This window comes from Salvelinus fontinalis, chromosome 17, assembly GCF_029448725.1.
Source record: "Salvelinus fontinalis isolate EN_2023a chromosome 17, ASM2944872v1, whole genome shotgun sequence".
Taxonomy (NCBI): domain Eukaryota; kingdom Metazoa; phylum Chordata; class Actinopteri; order Salmoniformes; family Salmonidae; genus Salvelinus; species Salvelinus fontinalis.
In genome coordinates this window covers 35,386,391-35,410,985 of record NC_074681.1, presented here as the reverse complement: position 1 = coordinate 35,410,985, position 24,595 = coordinate 35,386,391, and the positions used below count along the sequence as shown (strand labels likewise).

Below are 24,595 nucleotides of genomic sequence, written 5' to 3'. Positions count from 1 at the left end.
GGATTGACATTGTTGGAAAGTGTGTGTGTCTGTACTGTACCACTGATGTTACTCTGTATGAACAACTGACGTTACTGTGTGTATACAACTGACGTTACTGTGTGTTCCACTAACGTTACTGTGTGTGTGTGTGTGTACCTGGACACCGTCGTCATCCTCCTCATCAGAGGGAGGTGGGGGTGACTTCTCCACATCGGAGTTGACCGACACTGACGGTTCTCTCTTCCTCTTGGTCTCCTTCACACTGCTGCCACCGCCCTCCGCTGCCTCCACCTTCTTAGTGCTGCTGGAGGACGAGGACGAAGGGACGAGGAGAAGAATGAAAGAGCGTCAGGAGAGGAAGGAGGGATAAGGAGAATAATGAAGAGATGAGTGTAAGAGGAGATGGATAATAAAGAGAAGGATGAGTGTGTCTGAACCCCATCTCCTATCACCACCACTGTATTGCACATAAAAAAATATATTGTCGTCAGCTTTCGGTCGTCTGTGTCTCTGATAGTCTAAAGTCAACAATGCCAAAAGTATAATTACCTTCACACCATGAGGGACAATCTCTAATCATAATCTGCTCCCAATATCAAGGCTTTTACCACAGCATAAGAAGCTTAGGAGACCATTTTCATGACCGTTGGAACAATCAACAAATCACCCTGTACACAACAAGGAGAACTCAGCAGATGAACCTGTGGTTTCAAAGTTGATGTTCGATACGCAAGAAGATGGATGTCATCTGGGATTTCTAGTAAGTAACCATCTTGGAGGCGCCATGTTTTGAATTAACAGTTTGAGGTCCTTTCCTTGAGGCTGGAGGACAGAGGGTTAAAACATGAAAGAGAAGAGGGGGAGAGAAGGGGTGTTGTCTCCTCTCTGTGTACTACACACACACACACACACACACACACAGCTCCACGGCTGCCACAGATTACACAAAGCCCAGGGGGTGGGCAGTCAACCCCCCTCTTGCCTTTCTCTCTCTCCCTCCCTCTCTCCCCTCCTAGGGCCCCCCTCTCCTTTCATTTGCACGCCAAGAGCAATCACATCGCCCTGGTAACCGGCGGTCACATGACCCGCACCTGTTCCTTTGGCTGGACGCCACCGGCTGGAGCCATCTGCTCTACTCAGTCAGTCTCCCTCTCTCTTCTCCTTTTCTTCTTTCCCTCGATCACGCCTCTCCTCTATGGCTCCTCTTTCTCCTCTAAAGCTTCTCCTTGCTTTCTCCCCCCCCCCCCCGGCCTCTCCTCCATGGCCTCTCCCCCTCTTTCTCATCTTGGTTAGATAAGGGTAATTATACTGACTCCAATTTTTCTATGTAAAATGTTTGCCAAACAAAACCATTTGATTTCAAAGTTGAACAAACCACCCAACTCTATGCCGAAAGACAACTTCAGAATTTACACAGAAAACGCATCAAAAACACATTTACTTGACCGGCGCAGATGCAAAATTTGTTAACAGAATGCCGTCATTCTGTCACCGAACTTTATTCTGTTACCATATTTTGCATCTGCACTGTTCAAGTAAATGTGTTCCTGTGTAAATTGTTTAAGTAGTCCTTGTGCATAGAGTTGTATGGTTTGTTAAACTACATTTTAAAAGTGAAAATTCTGAGTGTCATACTTCCATAACTGTTGAATTGCCCATAAGCTTCCCCATCTCTTTCCCCCACCCAATTTACATTTACATTACATTTTAGTCATTTAGCAGACGCTCTTATCCAGAGCGACTTACAGTAGAGTGCCTACATTTTATTACATTTTACATACTGAGACAAGGATATCCCTACCGGCCAAACCCTGCCTAACCCGGACGACGCTATGCCAATTGTGCGTCGCCCCATGGACCTCCCGGTTGCGGCCGGCTGCGACAGAGCCTGGGCGTGAACCCAGAGACTCTGGTGGCGCAGCTAGCACTGCGATGCAGTGCCCTAGACCACTGCGCCACCCGGGAGGACAAAACCCAATCAACCACAGATTTACTATATTTTTCCTCTGTCCATTCTCCTCTACTCATTCTTCTTGGCCAGCTCCTCCAATGATCCATCATTTACCCTCAGACTCCATCGCCATCTTCCTTTCTCATTCTACCGGGCCATCTTATTGACCAGTTTCATCATCCCTTCTTTTAATCTCTCTTTTCCCCTTCCCTCTCTTCCCTTTGGTCGGCCTTTCAATCTCTTCTCCTGCCTCCGTCTTTCTACCCCTCTATCAAGTCTCCATTCCTTCCCTCACCACTCATCGTTTCCTTCACTCAATTTTCTCTACCATCTCCCCATCTTCTTCACTCCCATCCACCCCCCCATCAGTCTCCTACTCCATCTCATCCTCCAGTCACAAGGTATTGTGGGCAGGGTTCAAGGAAAGACTCTGGGGGCTGTGTGTGTATGCACCCAGGGGAGGAGGTAGGTAGTGAGGCAGCAACACTGAGGACTAACACCGCTAACCAACGCTGTTATAGATTCAGCACAAGGGCAACAAAACATGACGTTTCATAAGACGGCGTATGTAGTACCAAAATACCAGTCGGCCATGATGGTGTTGTAACTGCATTAACAAGCAGGATTTGTTCCAACTGCACCACTGAAATGAATCTGGTCTCTGGGGCGTACTGAATGGCATTTAGGCATGTGGTCCTCCAGCAGTGGTGTGTGTGTGTGACTTTGCTCAGTGTGTGTGTGTGATGGTCCATGCTGACAGCGAGGAGACGGGAGGAGGAGAGGGAATAGAGTGAGGAGAAGGTCGGAGGGAGGGAGGGAGGGAGAGTTATAGGACACCTGCCGTCCGCTGGTGAGATGAGTCATACACAGCTGGACCCCCTGACACTCTCTCCCCGGGCCCACACACACACACACACACACACACAGCTTTAGCATACTTGCAAAGGCCAATGAATGCACACAGGAGTACCCACACACACACCGCTTCAGCAGAGTGCCAGCAATAACTCTATGGAGATATTAATAAGGGAAGGTTCTCAGTCATGTGACTGACTTGGAAGGGGAGGTGCCTCGATGCAGAGCGAGTAAGTAGCAGATTAAGATAAATGGTTCGGTGTGGAGAGTGAGGAAGGCCCTTCTGTCCTTTCAGTATGAAGGAGACGTTGTGGTATCACACATTTCGAGGGTTAACAGTCTGTTTGTATTAAGGGAGAGCCACAAACACGCTCAATGCGAGGTGCTGCATGTGTGCAGCACTCTTCCTGACGGCTGTGTGTACAGCAAACAAATCTGCCAGCAGACACACACACCCCATGTTGCACACACACGGGTGTGGCAGCGAGAGGAGCAACGATGCAGGAGAGGGTGTAGCTATTAATAGCGCCGCTTTCTCCCAGGATGACCGAGCACAGAAACACAAGGTCAAAAGACAGCCTTCTGCCTGCCAGCCACTGGCTCGCTCTCTCCTGAAGCCCCTCACTCCATCCATGTCAGTGATGCTGGCTAGGGAAGCAGGGGACAGAAAATGAGCACATGGACTTGAGCCAAACTGAGTTTCTCTCTACACAGTGCAAAAGGAGAGGTCTGCTCCGTTTCAGCTGTACTCATGACTTATTCAGATATGGCTTCCACCATTTTGCTTTCACCTATCCTATCATGAAAGGTACTTTTACCTAACCAGTTATATCAAAACACATAGGATTTTTAGGGTGTTTATCTAAAATCAAAAAGTGTAACGAAAGGAGACCGGGCGGAGAAAGCCACTTTAGACCAGAGAAATGCAGACACGGAGGTTCCCTTTGTGTGCTCAGGGAGCAACCCTCTGTGGACAGATGAAATGGCCATTGGCCAAGACCAAGTTAGACAGGGTAGGTGTGGGCAGGCAGATCTAGGATCAGTTCCATTGCTCCCACCTCATGGTTGAGGCCAGGGTTGGGGTGGAGGACGTCTGCCTCCGATCTGGACAGAGTAGAAAACTTCTGCCTGAAGACTGGGAGAATGTTTAGTCCACCATTACAGGGTGGAGGTTGAGCGAATGAGCTGCCACCATTATCATGCTAAATTAACCCATTGGCCTAGCCATCACAAAATGGAGGAAGGTTATGAAGAATGGTGCTCTCACAATACCAGACTGACTGATACAAGGTTTAGTATCAAGAAAGTCAATAAAATGATACTCAACACCAAAACCATACCACAGCAAAAAAAAAAAAATGAGTATTAGCTAAAGTCACTGAATAACCACCGAGCTTTATTTTTTTAAACATATGTTGATAACTAGTATAACAAATAGAACATTTCTATTCTATTTTAAATTTATAAAAAAAATGTACCACCATATTAAATAAGAAGAATCTTACATTTTCCTGATGCAAAACCATACCATATGAGAATAATTGTACAATTACATCTAAAGTGTTTTAAAATGTAATTTGATACATCTCGGGGTTAATTTGCTCATCTATGACCATAATATCACGTCAAATGACATTCATTACACTTAAGATAACATTATTCGTTACAACTGAATCATTTAATGCATTAAATGAACAGTTTAATTCCAAAACGACACACTTAAGTTCATTTCTGAAGCTTCTATATTGCAGTAGTCTAGACGTCATACAAATACAATGGACTTTACACTGCGATTCCCAGAGTGCATTTCAACTCCCAGGGTGAAATGGACCACCCAGTGCAGTTGGCTGGCTAATGGTAGAAAGCCCAGACAAACAGGAAGTAGGCCGAACGTTAACTAAGACAGCAATATATTTTGCACAGCATGTGAAATTTATTGTCAATCAGTGTTGCTTCCTAAGTTGACAGTTTGATTTCACAGAAGTGTGATTGACTTGGAGTTACATTGTGTTGTTTAAGTGTTCCCTTTATTTTTTTGAGCAGTGTATATCCGGCTCTGATTTTATTCGATATAGGTGTTAAAGACATCATAATGTTGTTATTTTAAACAGAGTTATATCAGTTTATATCAGTATATTGCGATTTTCGGGTGTTTATTTGTGCTGCGTTCTAGGGACTTGGGCACGTCTGGCCCACATGGCTAATGTTTACTGCTAATTCCAAAGTTGAAGGCGACAATCTACAACCGAGCAACGATTCTTTTGGAAAAAGGACAACTTGCCCAAGATTCTGATGGGAGCTCATCAAAAATAACTATTTATGTTGTTAATTCGTCGTTCTGTTGAAAAATGTAAAACTCATATGCCGCCATTAATTTCGGTGCGGTCTCGCATTAACGCACGCTGTATGTCGTAGTAACGTTAATTTAAAAAATCAAACACAGCGATTGCATTAAGAACTAATGTATCTTTCATTTGCTGTCCAACCTGTATTTTTTTGTCAAGTTCTGGATTAGTTACTGATTAGATTAGGTGCCTCTCCCAAGATTTCTCCCGGCATTTTGTTGGCAGCTTGGCTACTATTCTCATTGTATAACCACGATTTGTGCCGCTAAATATGCACATTTTCGAACAAACTCTATATGTATTGTGTAATATGATGTTATAGGACTGTCATCTGAAGAAGTTTGAGAAGGTTAGTGAAAAAATGAATATCTTTTGCTGGTTTATTCGTTATCGCTATTGTTGGCTTGAATCAATGCTGTTGTGTGGTTGGCTATTGTAGTAAGCTAATATAATGTATTGTGTTTTCGCTGTAAAACACTTAAAATCTGAAATATTGGCTGGATTCACAAGATCTTTGTCTTTCATTTGCTGTACGCTGTGTATTTTTCAGAAATGTTTTATGATGAGTATTTAGGTAATTCACGTTGGTCTCTGTAGTTATTCTAGTTGCTTTGGTGAGAGTTGTGATGGTGGCTGCAATGGTAAACTATGATTTATACCTGAAATATGCACATTTTTCTAACAAAACATATGCTATACAATAAATATGTTATCAGACTGTCATCTGATTAAGTTGTTTCTTGGTTAGTGGCTATTTATATCTTTATTTGGTCGAAATTGTGATAGCTACCTATGCAGGAAAAAAATTCTGGGGAAAAAAAGTTGTCTTTTGCTATCGTGGTTAGCTAATAGATTTACATATTGTGTCTTCCCTGTAAAACATTTTAAAAATCAGAAATGATGGCTGGATTCACAAGATGTGCATCTTTCATCTGGTGTCTTGGACTTGTGATTTAATGATATTTAGATGCTAGTATTTACTTGTGACGCTATGCTAGGCTATGTTAGTCAGCTTTTTTACTGATGGGGGTGCTCCCGGATCCGGGATTGTGTGCAAGTAGAAGTTAAGTTAAGAGTGCATTTCACATGACTTTTGGGATGTAATCATATATTTTTTTGTTTGTTGTCGTTTTGCAACTGAACCTCCCTTGCACTGAACTGCTTTTAACACCTTTCACAGTTGTTTCGGTAGGCTTGCCCTCATCGGTTGTGTAAGCAAAGTATTCCCATAGTTCACTTTTGGAGCCAGTTTTGTCAACAAGCTGCGGGTGTGGAGTTATGTTCGTTAGAAGAAGCCAATTCTGTCAGCATTTGCCCTCTCCTCTCGCTTGTTTCTCAAAAGTGGCTTGCACTGTGTCGGCTGCATGCGCAAGTAGCCTGGCTAGCTTGCTACTAGCCCCGTGAGAAGATCGACAAATGACTAGACATACGGCTTGACAGGATTGAGTCTATGACGTGAGACATTTGAAAGTACCAAAAGTAACAAATTCTAGTACCAACCTGTTTTTCATGATCTAGTATCGAAAACATCTGTACATTTAGGTATACCGTGCAACACTAGTGGAAAGGGAGTTGGCCCCAATTAAATTGGAGCTCATTTACCGCCCAGAGACAAGAGCCTTTTTGCAGGGCTTCCCTCCCAGTGCTGGAGTCAGGCTTGGTGGCTAAATGAGGCAGCATGGCCTTGATTACCATTAGCGGCCATTTTACGCCACAAGATTACCTCCTCCCCCTCTAGGCACACACACACAGAAACACACTCACTTCCCTCTACCACACAGCCACACATGAATCTTTTTTTCCTCCCCCCCCCACCGCTCGCTTCCTCTCACACACACCTCCCCCTCAGCTGACCCCTGCTCCGGTGCTGGGCCGCAGATGCGGGGCTGACTGGCGGCTCTGGCCCCTCCCTCTTCCTCTGGATGAAAGGGGCCAAGCGGCAGGAAGAGTGACAGCACTGCGGAGTAGGGGAAGAGAGGGGGATGAGGGCAGCGGGATAGAGAAAGGCGGGGGTGGGGGGGCTCTGCTGACACATTCCTCAGGCAGCTCATGTTACTACCTCCACAATGAAAAGGCCAGATCGCTCACTGGCTCTGCCCACCTGCTTTGCATTTCCACCCAAGGAGGCAGAGAGCGAGGGGGGGAGAGAGAGAGAGAGAGAGAGAGAGAGAGAGAGAGAGAGAGAGAGACCGAGACGCAGGGTCTTTAGCATGCTAAGGGCTCCTGAAGCCCTGTGATAGACAGAGAAGAGAGCGGGAGATAGAAGCAAACATCTGCGACATGGTGTTGAGATGGACAGACCAGGTAACATGAAGGCGCTTCTCCATCCATCTCCAGCCCTAGATGAATCACTCTGGTTCACGCAACTTCTACCTCACAGGTTAAGTTGACTGGCGATTTTCAGTGGTTTCATATTAGGTCATGACTGAATGCTGAAGGCCAACCAACATGTTCCCACTAAAGCATGAGGATGGAAGGTTCCCATCGCTGTGTAAGCCAACGCCAAAACTCTCAGCTTGGTTTGGCAGCAACTTGGTGTGCTACTACTGCGGTTGTTAACGTCAATAGATGGCTGCTTCACAATGTACACTCACAAACCCATGGACACGCCACCAAACCAGCGGCATAGCTAGCTCACCGAGTCGAATGATCACATAACCAACCAGTGTCCCTGCCTACATGTGCCAAGACCCCGGATGTCACTCCTTGTCCACCTGTGTGTTCATGAACTCGGGGTCGTGACCGGTGTTTCCCACCGACTGGTCACGTGATTGAAGAGCAAGGTTTATCCAACTAAGTACTAAAAGCATAAATACTGACCTGAACACAGACTGAAATCAACAAGGCGTTCAATAACAGTAGTTAGAGAGCAGCTTATGTGGAAGTATGTGCCTTGCCTAGATGTAGCCTATCATCTAAATGTAGTGCTGCTATTAATAGTTAAGCCTCTACTAGAGTGATGTAACCTACATTTAGTTTATATAATGCAGATGTAACCTACCTGTGCTTCTTGGGAATCTTGGCCTTAGGGGTGGTGCTCCTGGCCTTCTTCTCCTTGGGATCTTTGGGGGTCTTGGGCATTTTCGGAGTCTTGGGTGGCTTGGGTTCTTTAGGCTCCTTCTCCTTTGGTTTCTTCTTGGTCTTCTTATCCGCCGCTGGCGATTCCTCCAGGGCGCCTGTCAGAGGGTCAACCTCAGCCCCGCAGCTGTCCCCGACACCCGGCTTCCTCTCCTCGTCACCTTCCTCCATAACTCCTTTCTTCTTCTTCTTCTTCTTCTGCTTCTTCCCCTCTTCTCCCTTCTCCCCCTCTTCTCCCTTCTCCCCCTCAATCACGTTGGCTTTCTTCTTCTTCTTCTTCTTTTTTGGCTTCTGCTCTGTGTCCGTGGGCTGCTGGTCACGGTAGGCTGGCTGGAGGTTTGCCCCCGAGGCGGATGTCCTGTCGGAAGCTGTCGTCGCGGATGATGGATCTGAAGGGGAATACTGCCAGGAGAAGAGAAGGACTAAGATATTAGTAAATGCTTTCAGCAGCAGGGGAAACAAAAATGCTGATCACAACGACTCTTTAGGGTTACACCGTTTTTGTAAAAGATGTCATCCACAAGTTGCCCCAAACATCACACCTGCTGTTCCCCACCGTAGTCGTTACCTCTATCCCAGTACTGCTATTGCTAGCTTTATACTTTTCTCAAAGCTCTACCCCCAAGCCATAAGACTGCTAAATAGTTAGCCCAACAGCTAGCTACCTCTGTGTATACTAACTCAAACATATGCTGCTGCTACTATTTATTATCTATCCTCTTGTTTAGTCACTTGATCCCCACTAGTGCTGAGCGATTAGAGCTTTTTGAGGTTGGTTCAGTTAGATTATTTGGGTTGAATGCATTAACAGAATAACATTTACATTTACATTTAAGTCATTTAGCAGACGCTCTTATCCAGAGCGACTTAAACAATTAATAAAAGTCCCATGATGCTAGTGACTGTTTACCAATTATTAATTCACATTCATAAAATATTCCAGTTGTGTATATTACATTTATTATTATTGTAGTTAATTACCACATTCAATGCACTAAACTAGGTAGAATATTGGCTTGTTGGAAACTACGTCGCACAGTTCAGGGTGGATGTGATGCATCTAAAGAAACTGCAATGTGGACATTGAGATCACAGAAGAAAACAAAACAAATACACTGAAGAAAAATAAATGCAACAATTTCAAGGATTTGATTGAGTTAGTTCATTTAAACTCTACGGACCCCCCATCCCGGCTCCGGGATCATCCTCATCAAAAAAGCTGACGAGCATAGCCTAGCGCCACAGGGATATCATATAATATAATTTCATGAAATCACAAGTCCAATACAGCAAATGAAAGATAAACATCTTGTGAATCCAGCCAACATTTCCAATTTTTAAAATGTTTTACAGCGAAAACACAATATATATATTTATGTTACCTCACCACAATAGCCAAACACACAACGCCCATGTTTCCACCGCAAAGGTAGCTTTCACAAAACCCACACAGAGATAAAATTAATCACTAACCTTTGAACAACTTCAGATGACAGTCTTATAACATCATGTTATACAATACATTTATGTTTTGTTCGAAAATGTGCATATGTATAGCTACAAATCCTGGTTTTACATTGTGAATACGGCGTCATAATGCACCAAATTGCCGGAGAAATTTGACAGTTACGTAAACTAACCAAAAAAAATACATGTTGTACAGCAAATGAAAGATACACTGGTTCTTAATGCAACCGCTGTGTTAGATTTAATAAAATAACTTTAGTACAAAGTACAACATGCAATATTCTGAGATAGCGCCCAGCAATTCTCCACCTTGGAGCCAACATATACCACAAAAATACGAAATATCATAAATATTCTCTTACCTTTGATGATCTTCCATCAGAATGTAGTGCAAGGAGTGCTATTTCCACAATAAATCGTTGTTTTGTTTTAGAATGTCCATTTCTTCTGTCAAATTAGCAACTTTGGCTAGCATTGTGGCGCACACGTGCCCATCAACTCTTGGCGCATGGAACAAAATTCCAAAAGTCACAATAAACGTTGAATAAACTGGTCAAACTCGGTTGAAAATCCATCTTTATGTTTTTCTCATATGTATTCAATAAAGTCTGAGACGGAGCATTTCGTCGTGTATACCTAACGCATTTCAGAAGACAATGTCGTGTTCCCTGGTGCGCAGCTCCAAAAGCTCTCATTCGGTCTCACATCAAGCTAGACACCCCATTCAACATTCTACTGCCTGTTGACATCTAGTGGAAGCCCCATTTTCACTTCCTGTTTGGCAGTTTGCTGCCAAATGAGTTCTGTTTTACTCAGATATAATTCAAACAGTTTTAGAAACTTCAGATTGTTTTCTATCCAATAGTGATAATATGCATATTGTATGATCTAGAACAGAGTACGAGGCCATTTAATTTGGGCACGATTTTTCCCCCAAAGTGAAAACAGCTACCCTATTTCCATGAGGTTTTAAGGAATCAGTCATTTGAAATAAATTCATTAGGCCCTAATCGATGGATTTCATGACTGGGTATACAGATATACATCTGTTGGTCATAGATACTTAAAGGTAGCACGACATCTCCATATAGAGTTGATAAGGCTGTTGAATGTTGTCCCACTCCTCTTCAATGGCGGTGCGAAGTTGTTGGATATTGGCAAGAACTGGAACACGCTGTTGTACATTTTGATCCCGAGCATACCAAACATGCACAATGGGTGACATTTCTGGTGAGTATGCAGGCTATGAAAAAAATTGGGATAATTTCAGCTTCCTGGAACTGTACAGATCCATGCGACATGGGGCTGTGCATTAAGCTGCAACATGAGGTGATGGCGACGGATGATTGGCACGACAATGGGCCTCAGGATCTCGTCACGGTATCTCTGTGCATTCAAATTGCCATTGATAAAACGCAATTGCGTTTGTTGTCCATAGTTTATGCCGGCCCACGGCCAAATTCTCTAAAATGACATTGAAGGCGGCTTATGGTAGAGAAATGAACTTTCAATTCTCTGGCAACAGCTCTGGTGGACATTCCTGTAGTCAGCACGTCAATTGCACACTCCCTCAACTTGAGACATCTGTGACTGTGTTGTATGACAAAACTGCACGTTAGAGTGGCCTTTTACTGTCCACAGCACAAGGTGCACAAGGTGTATGATGATCATGCTGTTTAAGCAGCTTCTTGATATGACACCTGTCAGGTGGATGGATTATCTTGGCAAAGGATAAATGCTCATTAACAGGGATGTGAACAAATTTGTCCAGAACATTTGAAACAAACAAGCTATTTGTGCTTATAGAACATTTCTGCTAATTTATATTTCAGCAACACTTTACATGTTGCGTTTATACCTTTGTTCAGTGTAATTGAACCGACGTTGATCAATTAGTTTAATTTCAGCTTAATCGCTCAGCACTAACCCCTACCTATATGTACACGTCTACTTCAATTACCTCATACCCCAGCACTTCGACTCCGTACTGGTACCCTGTGTATATAGCCTAGTTATCGTTACTCATTGTGTAATTATTCCTCGTCTTATTTTTCAATTTCTACCCCTCTTCATTTTGGGAAAGGCCCGTAATAAAGCGTCCCACTTAGTTTACACCCTTTGCTTACGAACCATGCGACAAATACAATTGTATTTTTTCTTTAGTTCAGCATGGAGATAAATGACTAAATCTAAACCTATAGGTCTATAGAGAAAGAGCACATTTCCAATTTAGCCTTAGAGACAATATATGCAATTTATCCAGACTGTTGGCTCTAATCTGAATTCTATTGCTAAAGAGTCTGGGGCTAGGTCTAATCTAGCCTCTATTCCTAAAGAGAAGGACTTGGTAATTCTAGTCTCTATTCCTGTAGAGACAGAAGTAGCTCTCCTCTCCCCTGCTCTCTATCCCCAGTAGAGCTGGGCTGACAGGAAACACGTTGGCAGCTGTTTGGGGCTTCCAGCTGCCCGGAGTCCCAGTAGCAGATGGGGCGAAGGCATTATGACACGAATAAATTATATCCATACTTGAAGAAAATAAAAATGGGAAAAGGGGGGGGTGCATTTATGGACATACGCAAATTTACTGCAATATGCCACAGCTCTTGCCGAAGGAGTCTTCGAAAACATCCCCCTTGTCTGAGCTGGTTGGAGTGTGCGCAAGTATTTTCACTAAAGAGAGTAGAGAAAGAAAGGAAGGAAATTCAGAAGAATGAAAGATGAGGTCTCGTTTGTAGCGTGCTCGTTTTATCTGGGAGGCCTGCAGATCGCTCAGAGACCAATTTTTTTTTTTGTTGTTGAAGAAACCACAACTGCTGCAGTCAAATGCAAATTTCCTGTAAACAAGCGAAGAGACAGATTGGGTGCATGGTGCATGCCAAACATCACCAAGGTCACATAGAATGTGTTTATGCACATCCCCAAACAGAGGTGTGCAGAAGACAGGCTGGCCATAGAAATAGAGAGAGAGGCGAGAGGGGGCCTGGACTGCTGCTTTAATGGATAAACGTCTCCTCTTGCCCAGCTTCCCCGATAATCAATCACATGAATGACAATGGGCCCGGTGCACGCACACACTCACTGCATCGCTAATGTGACAGCAGCAGTGCAGAATACGATACGGACGGTATTGGGTTTCATCTCTCGGAGGGGAAGAGTGATGTGCCGGTTATTCTGGCAGCCAAAGTGCTCGCTCTCTGAGCTAAATACTCCCTGAAGGAGCAGAGCAGAGGGCGGCCACTGCTGCTGAGTGGCTGTGGTCCTTCACCACAACACCTCCAGGGTGAACAACGCCATCGCGATGCTACAAATATGGTCCTCCATTTTTCATATTCAGTATTCCTTGAAGGAAGCATAAAATATGGACAACGATGGCATTAAAAACAGTCAACTGTATAGTCTCCGGTGATGGAGAACCATTGGCTTGACCGTCTGGGGTTTGTCAAATCCTTGCAACTAGCAGACCCCTGCTCACAGGCTACGGTTAGAAACCCCTGGGACCACCTGTCTTTCATCCCTGTGCAAATCAGGGTTAGGGTCAGTTTCATTTCAAACCAGAATATTTCTTTACAATGTCGGTTGTTCAATTCATTTTGATGAATTGAAATTGTTCCCAACTGATGCCAATTCAACACTGTTAAAACAAAATGGCAGGCCTGTGGCCTAAGGGTGTAAAAGACCGTAGATGCCAATCAACCAATGTCTTGTGGTTTTGAGAGAGGGTGGGAGAGTCTTTTGGAGTTCGAGCACTTGAGGGACAGGGCTGAAAATCCTAAAATGGGCCTTACCGTCACTGGAGGATAAGTTGGTGATCCAACAGCCCCAAAGAATAAGGCCATTGACAAACATTAACTTCATTTTCTTTTTTACTGTTTGTTGATGCCAACCAAAAATAACAACATCCACTGTGTTAGCCAGAGGTAATCAGGTGCAGAATTCCTACAACAGCTGAATTTGAAAAGGCAGAAAGACTCCAAGGACACCTTTTCTTATTCAAAAGTACTCTTGAATTCATTTTTCAGTCTATCCCCTTGAAAACAAAACGGACTAGAGCGAGCTGAAGTGATAAACGTGCCAGCACGAGCAGTCATTGGAGAAGCCCACATTTGGAAACATTAACTCCGTCAAACGGGTCCAGTTAGCTAGCATCTGCTGATTAAATCTATGGGCTTTTTAAACTCGTCCATTCTCCGAATGGGATCATAATGAACGAAATGCTACTGAAGAATGGAATCAATACTTGTAGCCTTCAACACGTGCAGGTGCAGTTTATGGCCTTCCTAAAGCTCTTTTATAACAAAATAAATATATCCGGCACCGCCAAAATGCAAAGCAATATTTTCGAACTCTGTAGGCATAAGGCAGGCAGATACATTCATAATATTCCAGGTAGCTTGGTAATCCAATGTTTCCCACATCATTGCTTTGGCAGATGGGGATATGATGAATCAGAGTAGTCTCCACAGACATACTCTGTTGCCTCTTTGACTGATGGGGGGAAAAAAGGGCATTGTGTCGTTCGGTTGGAAAAGTTGATGCCGCTAAGAGCGGCGAGACACAGAACACCGATATCGTCAGGCCAAGCAGCAATAGTTTTTGCTCAGGCCTATAGTGATATTTACATGCGTGACATACTCTTTCTTTAGAGTATGGTTGGTTCTGGTTGCTATATAGAAGAAGGTTCATGGAGCCAGTATCCATCAGCTCAGCAACCGTGGCCGACTTAAAGAATAGGTAACCCTGTGCAGCGTGGACTAGACAAGGATGGTGCCGATATTCGATTAAATCAAATATTGTGATATTTGACAGTGACAATATTGTGCATGACTATATCAATTTGAACTTTACAAATCCAAACTGCAGTTTTAGCAGTTAGGCTGTATCAAATATGTTGAAAATGACTCCTAAATTAATCAACTAATACCCTGACTACACCACTCAAAAATAAATGTAGGAATATATGTTATTCAATTATTGCACCCACTGCTCGCTCGCGCGCGCCAAGGGCTAAAATAGAAGTTTTTCCTATTTCTGATGCTCGCTCGCGCCAAGGGCTAAAATAGAAGTTGTTCCTATTTCTGATGCTGATCTCGCTGAAAGTCCTGCCTCTCCCATCTCCGCATTGGGTTATAGAAGCAAGTACCCATGTGCCATCTCCTCATCCTCACCCACCCACCCACGTGGGTGATTGAAAGCCTAACCGTTTTGCCGGTTGTCGTGATAATACTATGAAAGTTTAGATGTGATCACCATATAAGTTCAACGATGAAAAAGCCTGGAAGGAGGAGAGATGACTAGAAACGAGACGGTTGACCGTTTTGTGTGTGGATGAATTGTCGTAGTAGAGGACCTTGTGCATTTCAGGTAAAATAACAACTCAATGTTTATATCCCAGGACAAATTAGCTAGCAACAGCAAGCTAGCTAAAGAGGACAAATTAGCTAGCAAGTGCAAGCTAACTAGCTAAATTGCCATACATGTTTAATGCTTTCGACCTGTCCCCAAATTAATGTCATTGGTTCAGAGTTTATTTTGATATTTTAACCTGCGTGTCATGATCACATTTGGTGTAGGGGGACAAAATAAATTTATTCCCGATATTTAACACCATGTACTTTATAGGTTTTCAGATGTGAGAACAGGAAGAACAGCACAACAATCCCAACCCCTCATTCCTCCACCCACCAAGGCATCATACAAAGATATCACAGACAAGACAAAAAAATTGATAACGGAGAAAGAAAAAAAATCTGTATCACAATATGGCCACTAGATCAGACATTACTTTTGTCGAGACCCAAGCACAGTGCACCTAACCTTTTCTAGAGGCAGAGATGACATCACCTCCTTAACACACTGCATAAAGGAAGTTGGTTTTGCAGACTTCCAGAAAAATAGGACAAGGCAGAGAGCTAGCAGTGAGGCAAATGCTGTTGCATTCACCTGATGCGTGGTAACATTCTGATCTAGGGGAATTACTCCAAAATTAGCTGAACAGGTTGGGGTTAATAGTTATTACACATACAGTAGCAGTCAAATGTTTGGACACACCTACACAAGGGTTTCTTTATTTTTACTATATTGTAGAATAGTGAAGACATCAAAACCATCTAATAACCCATGGAATCATGTAGTAACCGAAAAAGTGTTAAATCAAAATGTTTTATTTTTGAGATTCGAAGTTGCCTTGATGGAAGCTTTGCACGTTCTTGGCATTTTCTCAACCAGCTTCATGAGGAATACTTTTCCAACAGTCTTGAAGAAGTTCCCACATATGCTGAGCACTGGTTGGCTGCTTTTTTCTTCACTCTGCAGTCCAAATCATCCCAAACCATCTAAATTGGTGTGGAGACCAGGTCATCTGATGCAGCACTCACTCTCCTTGGTCAAATAGCCCTTACACAGCATGAAGGTGTATTTTGGGACGTTGTCCTGTTGAAAAACAAAATTATTGTCCCACTAAGCCCAAACCAGATGGGATGGCGTATCACTGCAGAATGCTACGGTAGCTATGCTGGTTAAGTGTGGCTTGAATTCTAAATCAATCACAGACAGCGTCACCAGCAAAGCACCCCAACACAACCAAAAATCTCAAATTTGGACTCAGACCAAAAGGACAGATTTCTAACGGTCTAATGTCCATTGCTCGTGTTTCTTGGACCAAGCATGTCTCTTCTTATTGGTGTCCTTTAGTAGTGGTTTCTTTGCAGCAATTTGCCCATGAAGGCCTGTTTCAGGCCATCTCCTCTGACAGTTGATGTTGAGATGTGTCTGTTACTTGAACTCTGAAGCATTTATTTGGGCTGCAATTTCCGAGGCAGGTAACGCTAATGAACTTAACCTCTGCAGCAGAGGTAACTCTGGGTCTTCAATTCCTGTGGCAGTCCTCATGAGAGTCAGTTTCATCATGGCGATTGATGGTTTTTGCGACTGCACTTGAAGTTCTTGACATTTTCCGTATTGACTGACTTTCATGTCTTAAAGTAATGATGGACTGTCGTTTCTCTTTGCTTATTTGAGCTGCTCTTGCCATAATATGGACTTGGTCATTTACCAAATAGGGCTATCTTCGGTATACCACCCCTATAGTGTCACAACTGATTGCCTCAAACACTTTAAGGAAAGAAATTCCACAAATGAACAAGGCACACCTGTTAATTGAAATGCATTCCAGGTGACTACCTCATGAAGCTGGTTGAGAGAATGCCAAGAGTGTGCAAACCTGTCATGGCAAAGGGCGACAATTTGAAGACTAATATAAAATATATATTTTTAATTCTTTAACACTTTTTTGGTTACTACATGATTCCATGTGTTATTTCATAGTTTTGATGTCTTCCCTACTATTCTACAATGTAGAAAAAAGTAAAAATAAAGATAAACCCTGGATGAGTAGGTGTCCAAACTTTTGACTGGTACTGTAAGTGAGATTTTAAAAAAGCATTAAAAAAAGGGGGGTCCCAGAAACCAATCAAAGATTGGCATGACTGAAATGTGTCCCAGTTATTCGCCTCGTGGCATCTCAAACACTTGGATGTATTTTTGCCAATCTGTCATTTGAGTAATGGAGACAGTGCAAAGGCTTGAACTTACATGCCTTATGCAAAATGATGTGTGGATGTGCCACATACCATGTTGCCATGTGTCATCGTGTAGCTTGCCACCCATGGTCTTGCTCCCATGGAGATTTTGTATTTGCCCAGGAAGGCAGATTAATGTTCTGTATTATGTCCTATAATCTGAAAATTGTGCCCTTCAGATAGATTTTAAGATCTGAGCACCTCTCAACTGGACAAGGGCTCGAGTGGAAATGCATTTTAGCAAAGCAGAGTTTGGAGGTACATTTTAAAAAAAGTTGTGGGAACGTTATGGTCAACCCTCAGAATATCAAATGAGACAAATGTGTTATCAACAAATAGGTCACTAATAAACACCAGACCGTTCCTATGCCAGAACTGAAATGCTGTGTCAATCTGGGATGATGAAAAGACAATTAGAACATTAAAAATGGGGAGAAGCAGATTGCATGTTTTAGGCTAAAGTGATTTCGGAAATTGGGACGAGATTTTAAAGGAGTTCTTGACGAAAGGATTTAAAACATGGGGTCCCGAGGTTCATTGGCAGTGAGGAGCACAGCAACAAGACAGAAGAAGTTGGAAGCCTTGACTATCTCCTTGGAAGCCCAAGTTGGACCATCCTTGTTTTCAAATGTAGAAACGCAATACACATTTAGACAGTGTATTCAGAAAATATTCAGAACCCTTGACTTATTCCATATTTTGTAAAGTTACAGCCTCATTCTAAAATTGATTCAATTGCTTTTCCACACATCAATCTACATTCAACTCCACATAATGACAAAGCAAAAAGATGTTTAGAAATATTTGCTAATGTATTAATAATATAAAACTGAAATCTTACATTTACATAAGTATTTCAGACCCTTTACTTAATATTTTTTTGAAGCAACTTTGGCAGCGATAACATCCTCGAGTCTTCTTGGGTATGATGCTACAAGCTTGGTATACCTGTATTCGAAGAGTTTCTCCCATTCTTCTCTGCAGATCCTCTCAAGCTCTGTCAGATTGGATGGGGAGCGTCGCTGCACAGCTATTTTCAGGTCTCACCAGAGATGTTCGATCGGGTTCAAGTCCGGGCTCTGGCTTGGCCACTCAAGGACATTGAGACTTGTCCCGAAGCCACTCCTACGTTGTCTTGGCTTTGTGCTTAGGGTCGTTGTCCTGCTGGAAGGTGAACCTTCACCCCACCCTGAGGTCCTGAGCGCTCTGGAGCAGGTTTTTTAAAATCAAGGATCTCTGTACTTTGCACCAGTCATCTATCCCTTGATCCTGACTAGTCTCCCAGTCCCTGCCGCTGAAAAACATCCCCACAGCATTATGCTGCCACCACGCTTCGCCGTAGGGATGGTGCCAGGTTCCCTCCAGACATGATGCTTGGCATTCAGGCCAAAGAGTTCAATCTTGGTTTCAGACCAGAGAATCTTGATTATCGCCGCTACCATAAAGGCCTGATTGGTGGAGTGCTGCAGAGATGTTTGGAGAACCTTCTAGAAGGACAATCTCCACAGAGGAACGCTGGAGCTCTGTCAGAGTGCCCATCAGGTTCTTGGTCACCTCCCGACCAAGGCCCTTCTCCCCCGATTGCTCAGTTTGGCCAGGCAGCCAGGTCTAGGAAGAGTCTTGGTGGTTCCAAACTTCTCCCATTTAAGAATGATGGAGACCACTGTTCTTGGGGACCTTCAATGACGCAGAATTTTTTGTACCCCTCCCACAGATCTGTGCCTCGACACAATCATGTCTCGGAGCTCTACGGACAATTCCATTGACCTCATGGCTTGGTTTTTGCTCTGACATGCACTGTCAATTGTGGGACCTTAGACAGGCGTGTGCCTTCCCAAATCACATCCAATCAATTGAATTTACCACAGGTGGACTCCAATCAAGTTGTAGAAACATCTCAAGGATGATTCAATGGAAACAGGATGCACCTGAGCTCAATTTCAAGTCTCACAGCAAAGGGTCTGAATACTTAAAGTATGTTTATATGAATAAATTAGCCAAAATGACCAAAAAACAGTTATCGTTTTGTCATAATGGGGTAGTGTGTAGATTGAGGATTTTATAATTTTATTTATCCATTTTATAGTAAGACTAACGTAAGGAAAGGGTCTGAATACTTTCCAAATGAACTGTATACGAGTAGGCTAATCAGGCTATATCATTTTGACAATTTAATTACATTTACTTTAGGGGAAGCGTAGCTTATGACGCGCCACCTATGTCTGTAGCGCACTTGTGATTGAGTTTAAAACGGTCACTGGATTGCTTCTTTAAAAAAAGTTTTTTTTTTTAAATCGCATTGCAGCTCAAATTGCATTTCCATCTACACAAAGACTGTCAGCAAAGCTAACGAAAGCCTAACGGCTACACAAAGTGGTAGACCTACAGGACCATATGCGCACTTCAGAAAGCTGGTTTATGTTTGGTCAATTACACATTACTGTTAGAATAAATCATAATAAAAAAAAGACATCATGGTACAAACATATGGGGAAAGAACAACCTTTATGACCAATTAAAAATGTGTGTCGCACTGCTTAGTCAAACGTCCGCAAACGCGACTGTTTTGGTCGCGATATCGAACCCTGCATAACCATATTACAGCAGCCAGGGCAGACACGGCTGGGAGCTAAAGGAGCTGCTGACTGTCAGGAACCCTATTACCATATTAGAGAGTAGTGATGCAGAGTTGAGAGCTGAAGAGCCAGACACTGCTACCGCGACCGGGGGGAAATCAGATCCACCACAGGAACAATAACGCCATCATGGTCTTGACGTCCTCGGGCGCATTTCCCTCAGCCAGCCTAACATATAACGGGGTTACGTTCTTGTAGCCAGGAACCGAAGCACACCGAAGCGATGCTATGAGGCTTAACTGTGTGCCTAACATCTAGGTCATTCGCGTTGGGCAAATTAACTCTGACATCTTAAATGTCAACCACAAAACTCCCTAATAGGAGTCCCTGGTACCAGGGGGATGGGGCGAGGGGGCCACTACTGGTAAAGGGGAAGAGGAGGAGTGGAGAGTGGTGATGGTGTGAATGAGGAAGAGGACTAATAGAGATGCTAAGTGTTGGATGCGTGTGCTGCCACAGGGCAGCCATTGTATGTGAATGGGTTTGCAGGGAAAGAGGCTTTGAGCACAAAACAAGCTAATGGAAGCCAGGACACACACACAGCAAACTATTGAGAGCTGGTAACCTCCACTCCCCACTGGCTCCCCCCTATCCTCCCCTGCCCCCATTTCCCCTCCTCTCTCTCCCTCCCGACAGGGCACATCCTGCTGTACACCATTAACTCACGCATGAGTCCTTCGAGACAGACGAGGCAAACACACAGAGAGCAGAACGAGAGAGAGAGAGCAGAGAGAGAAAAGAGAGAGACATGGAAAACAACAGGATAGGGTGCATGGATAGAGGGGGGAAGAGTAAAAGATAGAGGGGCAGACAACGAGAGAGAGAGAATTAAACAAACAAGAGAGGGAAGTGAGGATGGAATAGAGAGAGCAGAGCGGGCGGAAAGAGAGCAGACGGGGGAGGAGAGAGATGCTTAGAGAGCAGGAAGGGAGTATTCCCCCTCAGAGAGAGGGGGTGGGGATGGGAGGGGGATAGGAGATTAGTACTGTGGCGCCTGGGTCTTGGGGAGGGCCAGGATATGCAGTGGAGAGGAAACAAACCGCTGTAAAAATCCATTTCCCACACACACACACCTCAAAACTCCCATTCAACCTCCACCCAGAGCACCACTGAGTTTTTAAATGTCACAGACCCCCCCCCCCCCCCCCCACACACACACAAATACCCCACGCACATGAAAACAAACCCACAAAAAACCCCACACACAAACCTCAACATCAAAGGAAACTCACCTGAATGTGAGGCACTTTCTGGGGGGTTGGAGGCGACTGGTGTGGCGGTGGCGCCCAGGGTGGCTGGTTGGGTGGAGAGTTCTGGTGGTGGGGGCCGGCCAGGTGCGTCTGGGCCTGCGACGGGGGCAAAGCAGCCTGGGCGGGGTGCACCTGCTGCAGCTGCTGGAAGGCCATGGGAGGAGGCTGCAGCTGCTGCCCAGGTCTGGGAGCCTGTTGCTGGAGAGGGAGCAGCCGCTGGTCCTGGGGTCCTGGAGGCTCACCGTGGGCCATGGGACCTGGAGGTCTCACCTGCCCGAGTGGGACTCGCTGGTTAGGGGGCATGCCGGGGTAGAGCTGCTGGCCCGGGGGCATGTGGGGGTGCTGCTGCGGGTGGGAAGGGTGCTGAGTGTGGTGTTGCAGGTGGGGGTGTGGCTGCTGAGCACCCATGGGAGTGGGGTTTCTCTGGGGGGGGGCCATGGGGTTAGGGGGCTGGAGTGGGACTCCTGGGTAGCCCCCTACCTCTGGAGCCAGGCCGGCACTAGGGGGGCGGCCCTGTTGAGGCGGAGGTGTGCCCCCAGGGGTTCCCATGCCCCTCATTGGGGACATGGAGGGGGGAGAACCGTAAGATCCCTGAGGCGGTGTGGGGAGGTGGGGTTGCTGTTGGGGGGTGGCCTGTGCCTGGGAGGGGTGCATGGGCTGGGAAGGGTGCATAGGCTGTCCGGTGATTTGGTTGGGGTGGACAGGCTGCTGGTGTACCTGGGGGCCCGTGTATCGCTGTGGGGGTCCACCTACATTGGGGTAGCGCTGGACCTGGGCTGGCCCCATGGCGTTACTGTTGTTGCTGGTGCTGCTGAGGCTCATGACGGGACTCATCCCTGCACTGCCGGCTAATCCCTGATTAAGGTTGCCGTACTGGGGGTAGGGGGGGTATTGCCCTGAGCTGGTTACAGCACCAGGGGGGGCTGCCTGGCCGTGCATGTTGAACCCCATGTTCTGGTGGGGCCTCCCGGCCAGGACCTGCTGCTGGCGAGAGGGGCTGTGGGGGAAGCGAGGGGTGTGGGAGGCCATGGGTTCCTGGCTGGGCCGGTGGAGGAACTGCTGGGCAGGCGGTTGCTGCTGTGGAGGCTGCTGTTGCTGGGCTGGGTGGCGCATGGGGGGACCTGTCATGCTGGGGTTCTGCTGGAGCCCCACGTGGCCCATGTAGTGGCTGGGCTCCTGGCCCATACCTTGGGGGAAGTGGTTGATCCTAGGAGGCGTCTGAGTCTGGCCAGAGTGGCCCTGCATGGTCGCATAGTCGGCCCGGCCCATGTAGGGGCCCATCTGGTGGCCGTGGCCCTGGGGCCCTGAGGGGCCGTGTTGTTGGTGGGAGGGGGCCTGGGTTGCAGCCTGTTGCTGCTGGAATGGAGGCCTTCCCTGCCCGGGGCCAGCCTGGGGGCCCCACACGGCTCCTCCGTCAGGGAATGGCTGGCCGCGCCCGTCACCCTGCGCTCCAGAATAGACGTGGTGCCCCCCTCCAGGTTGTTGGGGATTGTTGTGGTAGCGCGAATGTGGGGACGCCATGCCGTTGACGACGGGCCCGTTGCCCAACATCCGGCCCTGCTGCTGCTCGTAGCCCGCGAAGGGGTCGTAGGGGTGGCCCATCTTGGGCTGTCCGGGAACGGCCTGCGAGGGGTGGTGGAGGGAGTTGGAGGAGAGCGAACCGTAGCCCTGGTGCTCGTGGGGCATCTGCTGCCCCATGGGGTTGGGCTGGCCCTGGGGGAAGCCACAGTCCCCCAGGCCCTCCAGCCCGTCCGAGAACAGGTTGGCGTCGTCCCCGAACAGGCTCAACATCCCTGGGTCGGCCATGGCTGCTGGGGACCTGGCGGCTGGGGGGAGCGGAGCTCTAGGGAATCTGCGCTCACACAGAGGTGGATGTCCTCAAAGCCACTAATCCGCTAACTAATCTGCAGCATGTCACTCCATATTTCCCTAATTCTCTCAGAGAATGAGAACGCAGTGTCAGGCAAAGCCAGGTTATGGGACCTGGAGGGAGGGAGAGAGGAGAGCGGTAGGAAGAGGACAGAGAAAGGGAAGAGAGAGATAGGAACATTAGAATCGGCTATATCAGGTCAATTGTGCAACGCTACTCCTGTTCTTTAACCTCCTAACTGAAATAGATTTCTTAAAAAGTGGCACATGTTTAGCAGTTTAATCAGTTGTAAACGCCCCCCCCCATAGCCCTTTCATCCCCATCCCCCACCACCCCATCCCACCTCTGTTTCCATTTACTTTCAAACAAAAGATTTTCTTCCAACACACACACCAAGCCTAAACTCATTCATTCTTTAGAATGGGTTGTTGGTTGGAAAAGAACAAAGGCCTGGGCAGAAGCAGGGGTGTTTAAACAGCAGCAGCTGCCAGATCAGCCCAGCAGATGTGAGAATACAAGGAGGGGAGCCACCTGCTCAAGCGTGTGTGTGTTTTGTTGGGCAGAGGAGAGAGAGCGGCAGAGCTCAAGTGTGAGTGTGTAAGAGTGAGTGCATACATGTATGTTGTGTGTGTGTGTGTGTGTGTTTCTGGGTGCATCACGAGTGAGTGAGGCTACACAAATAAATAAAATGTTTAATAGAAATCGCAATATTGACATGTGCAACATCCATACCGCCAGACATTTTGAAACGCCACAGCCGTCTAATGCCTTATTTGAAACTTTAGATTTATTGCTCAAGTTGACAGAGCTCTCGCTCAGTCTCTTTTGAGCGCTGCCCAATCCCATACACACAAGACCCGCCCCCTGTCACTCAAGCAGGCAGTTCCTGGTGGTCGAGTTGCACTCTGCATGCACTGACTAAACAGTGAGCAGTCAACTGATTTTGAAACAATAACGCAGTTTTCCACATTGCTTCTTTATAGAAATCCACGTTTCTATTTTATACTATTTGTTTGTTTAACTTTCTCTGCAAAACTCTAGTTAGTTGGTCTTAGCAAGCTGCAAATGTGCCTAGAAAACATGTGTTGGCCCCTTACGCTAATCACTAGCTAGCTGGCTAGCTAAATCCACTTATCTTGCTGACAAACCTTTGCTCTTATACAGGCTGGTACCAGTGGTGAAATATATCAGCACTGCTTTGTGCAGCTTGTTCATAAATGAGCGGGAGAAAAGTAAAAAAAAAAATATTAAAAAAAATCTATGTATCCATCTATTTAAACCCAATTAGGGTCCCCTGGGAAACACTGACCACCAATTTGGTTCCTACTCCAACACAACCATCTCCCTTACTTCCATTGGCATGCCAAACAAAACTGCATTCCCACTGTATTCTAACCATAAAACTAGAATGATCATTCTAATTTTATGGTTCCCAAAGTTTAGCCAAGTGTAAAATAAAATATTTTTTTACAAAATATTGCTAAAACGCTATTAGATTATACGCCTATATCGTGCATCCCCTAATCATGCGTGTCCTCAACCTGCACGTCCCCTGAGCTCTGTAATCAGATGAGCTGGCGGTAT

The 24,595-nt window shown here is 45.6% G+C and overlaps 1 protein-coding gene across 2 annotated transcripts in view; it reads right to left on the bottom strand.

Annotated features, from left to right (window-relative positions):
* The window catches only part of chd7 (chromodomain helicase DNA binding protein 7), an 88,586-nt gene that overhangs the window by 43,742 nt on the left and 20,249 nt on the right, over nt 1-24,595 (bottom strand). The window contains exons 2-4 of one of the 2 annotated variants that reach the window (XM_055867213.1): nt 21,124-23,124; nt 8,135-8,613; nt 139-286 (exon numbers count right to left, since the gene is read on the bottom strand). In XM_055867213.1, coding sequence (XP_055723188.1) covers nt 139-286; nt 8,135-8,613; nt 21,124-22,947 — 2,451 coding nt within the window. In that variant the 5' untranslated portion in view covers nt 22,948-23,124. The remainder of the gene's footprint in view (nt 1-138; nt 287-8,134; nt 8,614-21,123; nt 23,125-24,595) is intronic. The other variant, XM_055867214.1, reaches the window with a different exon arrangement.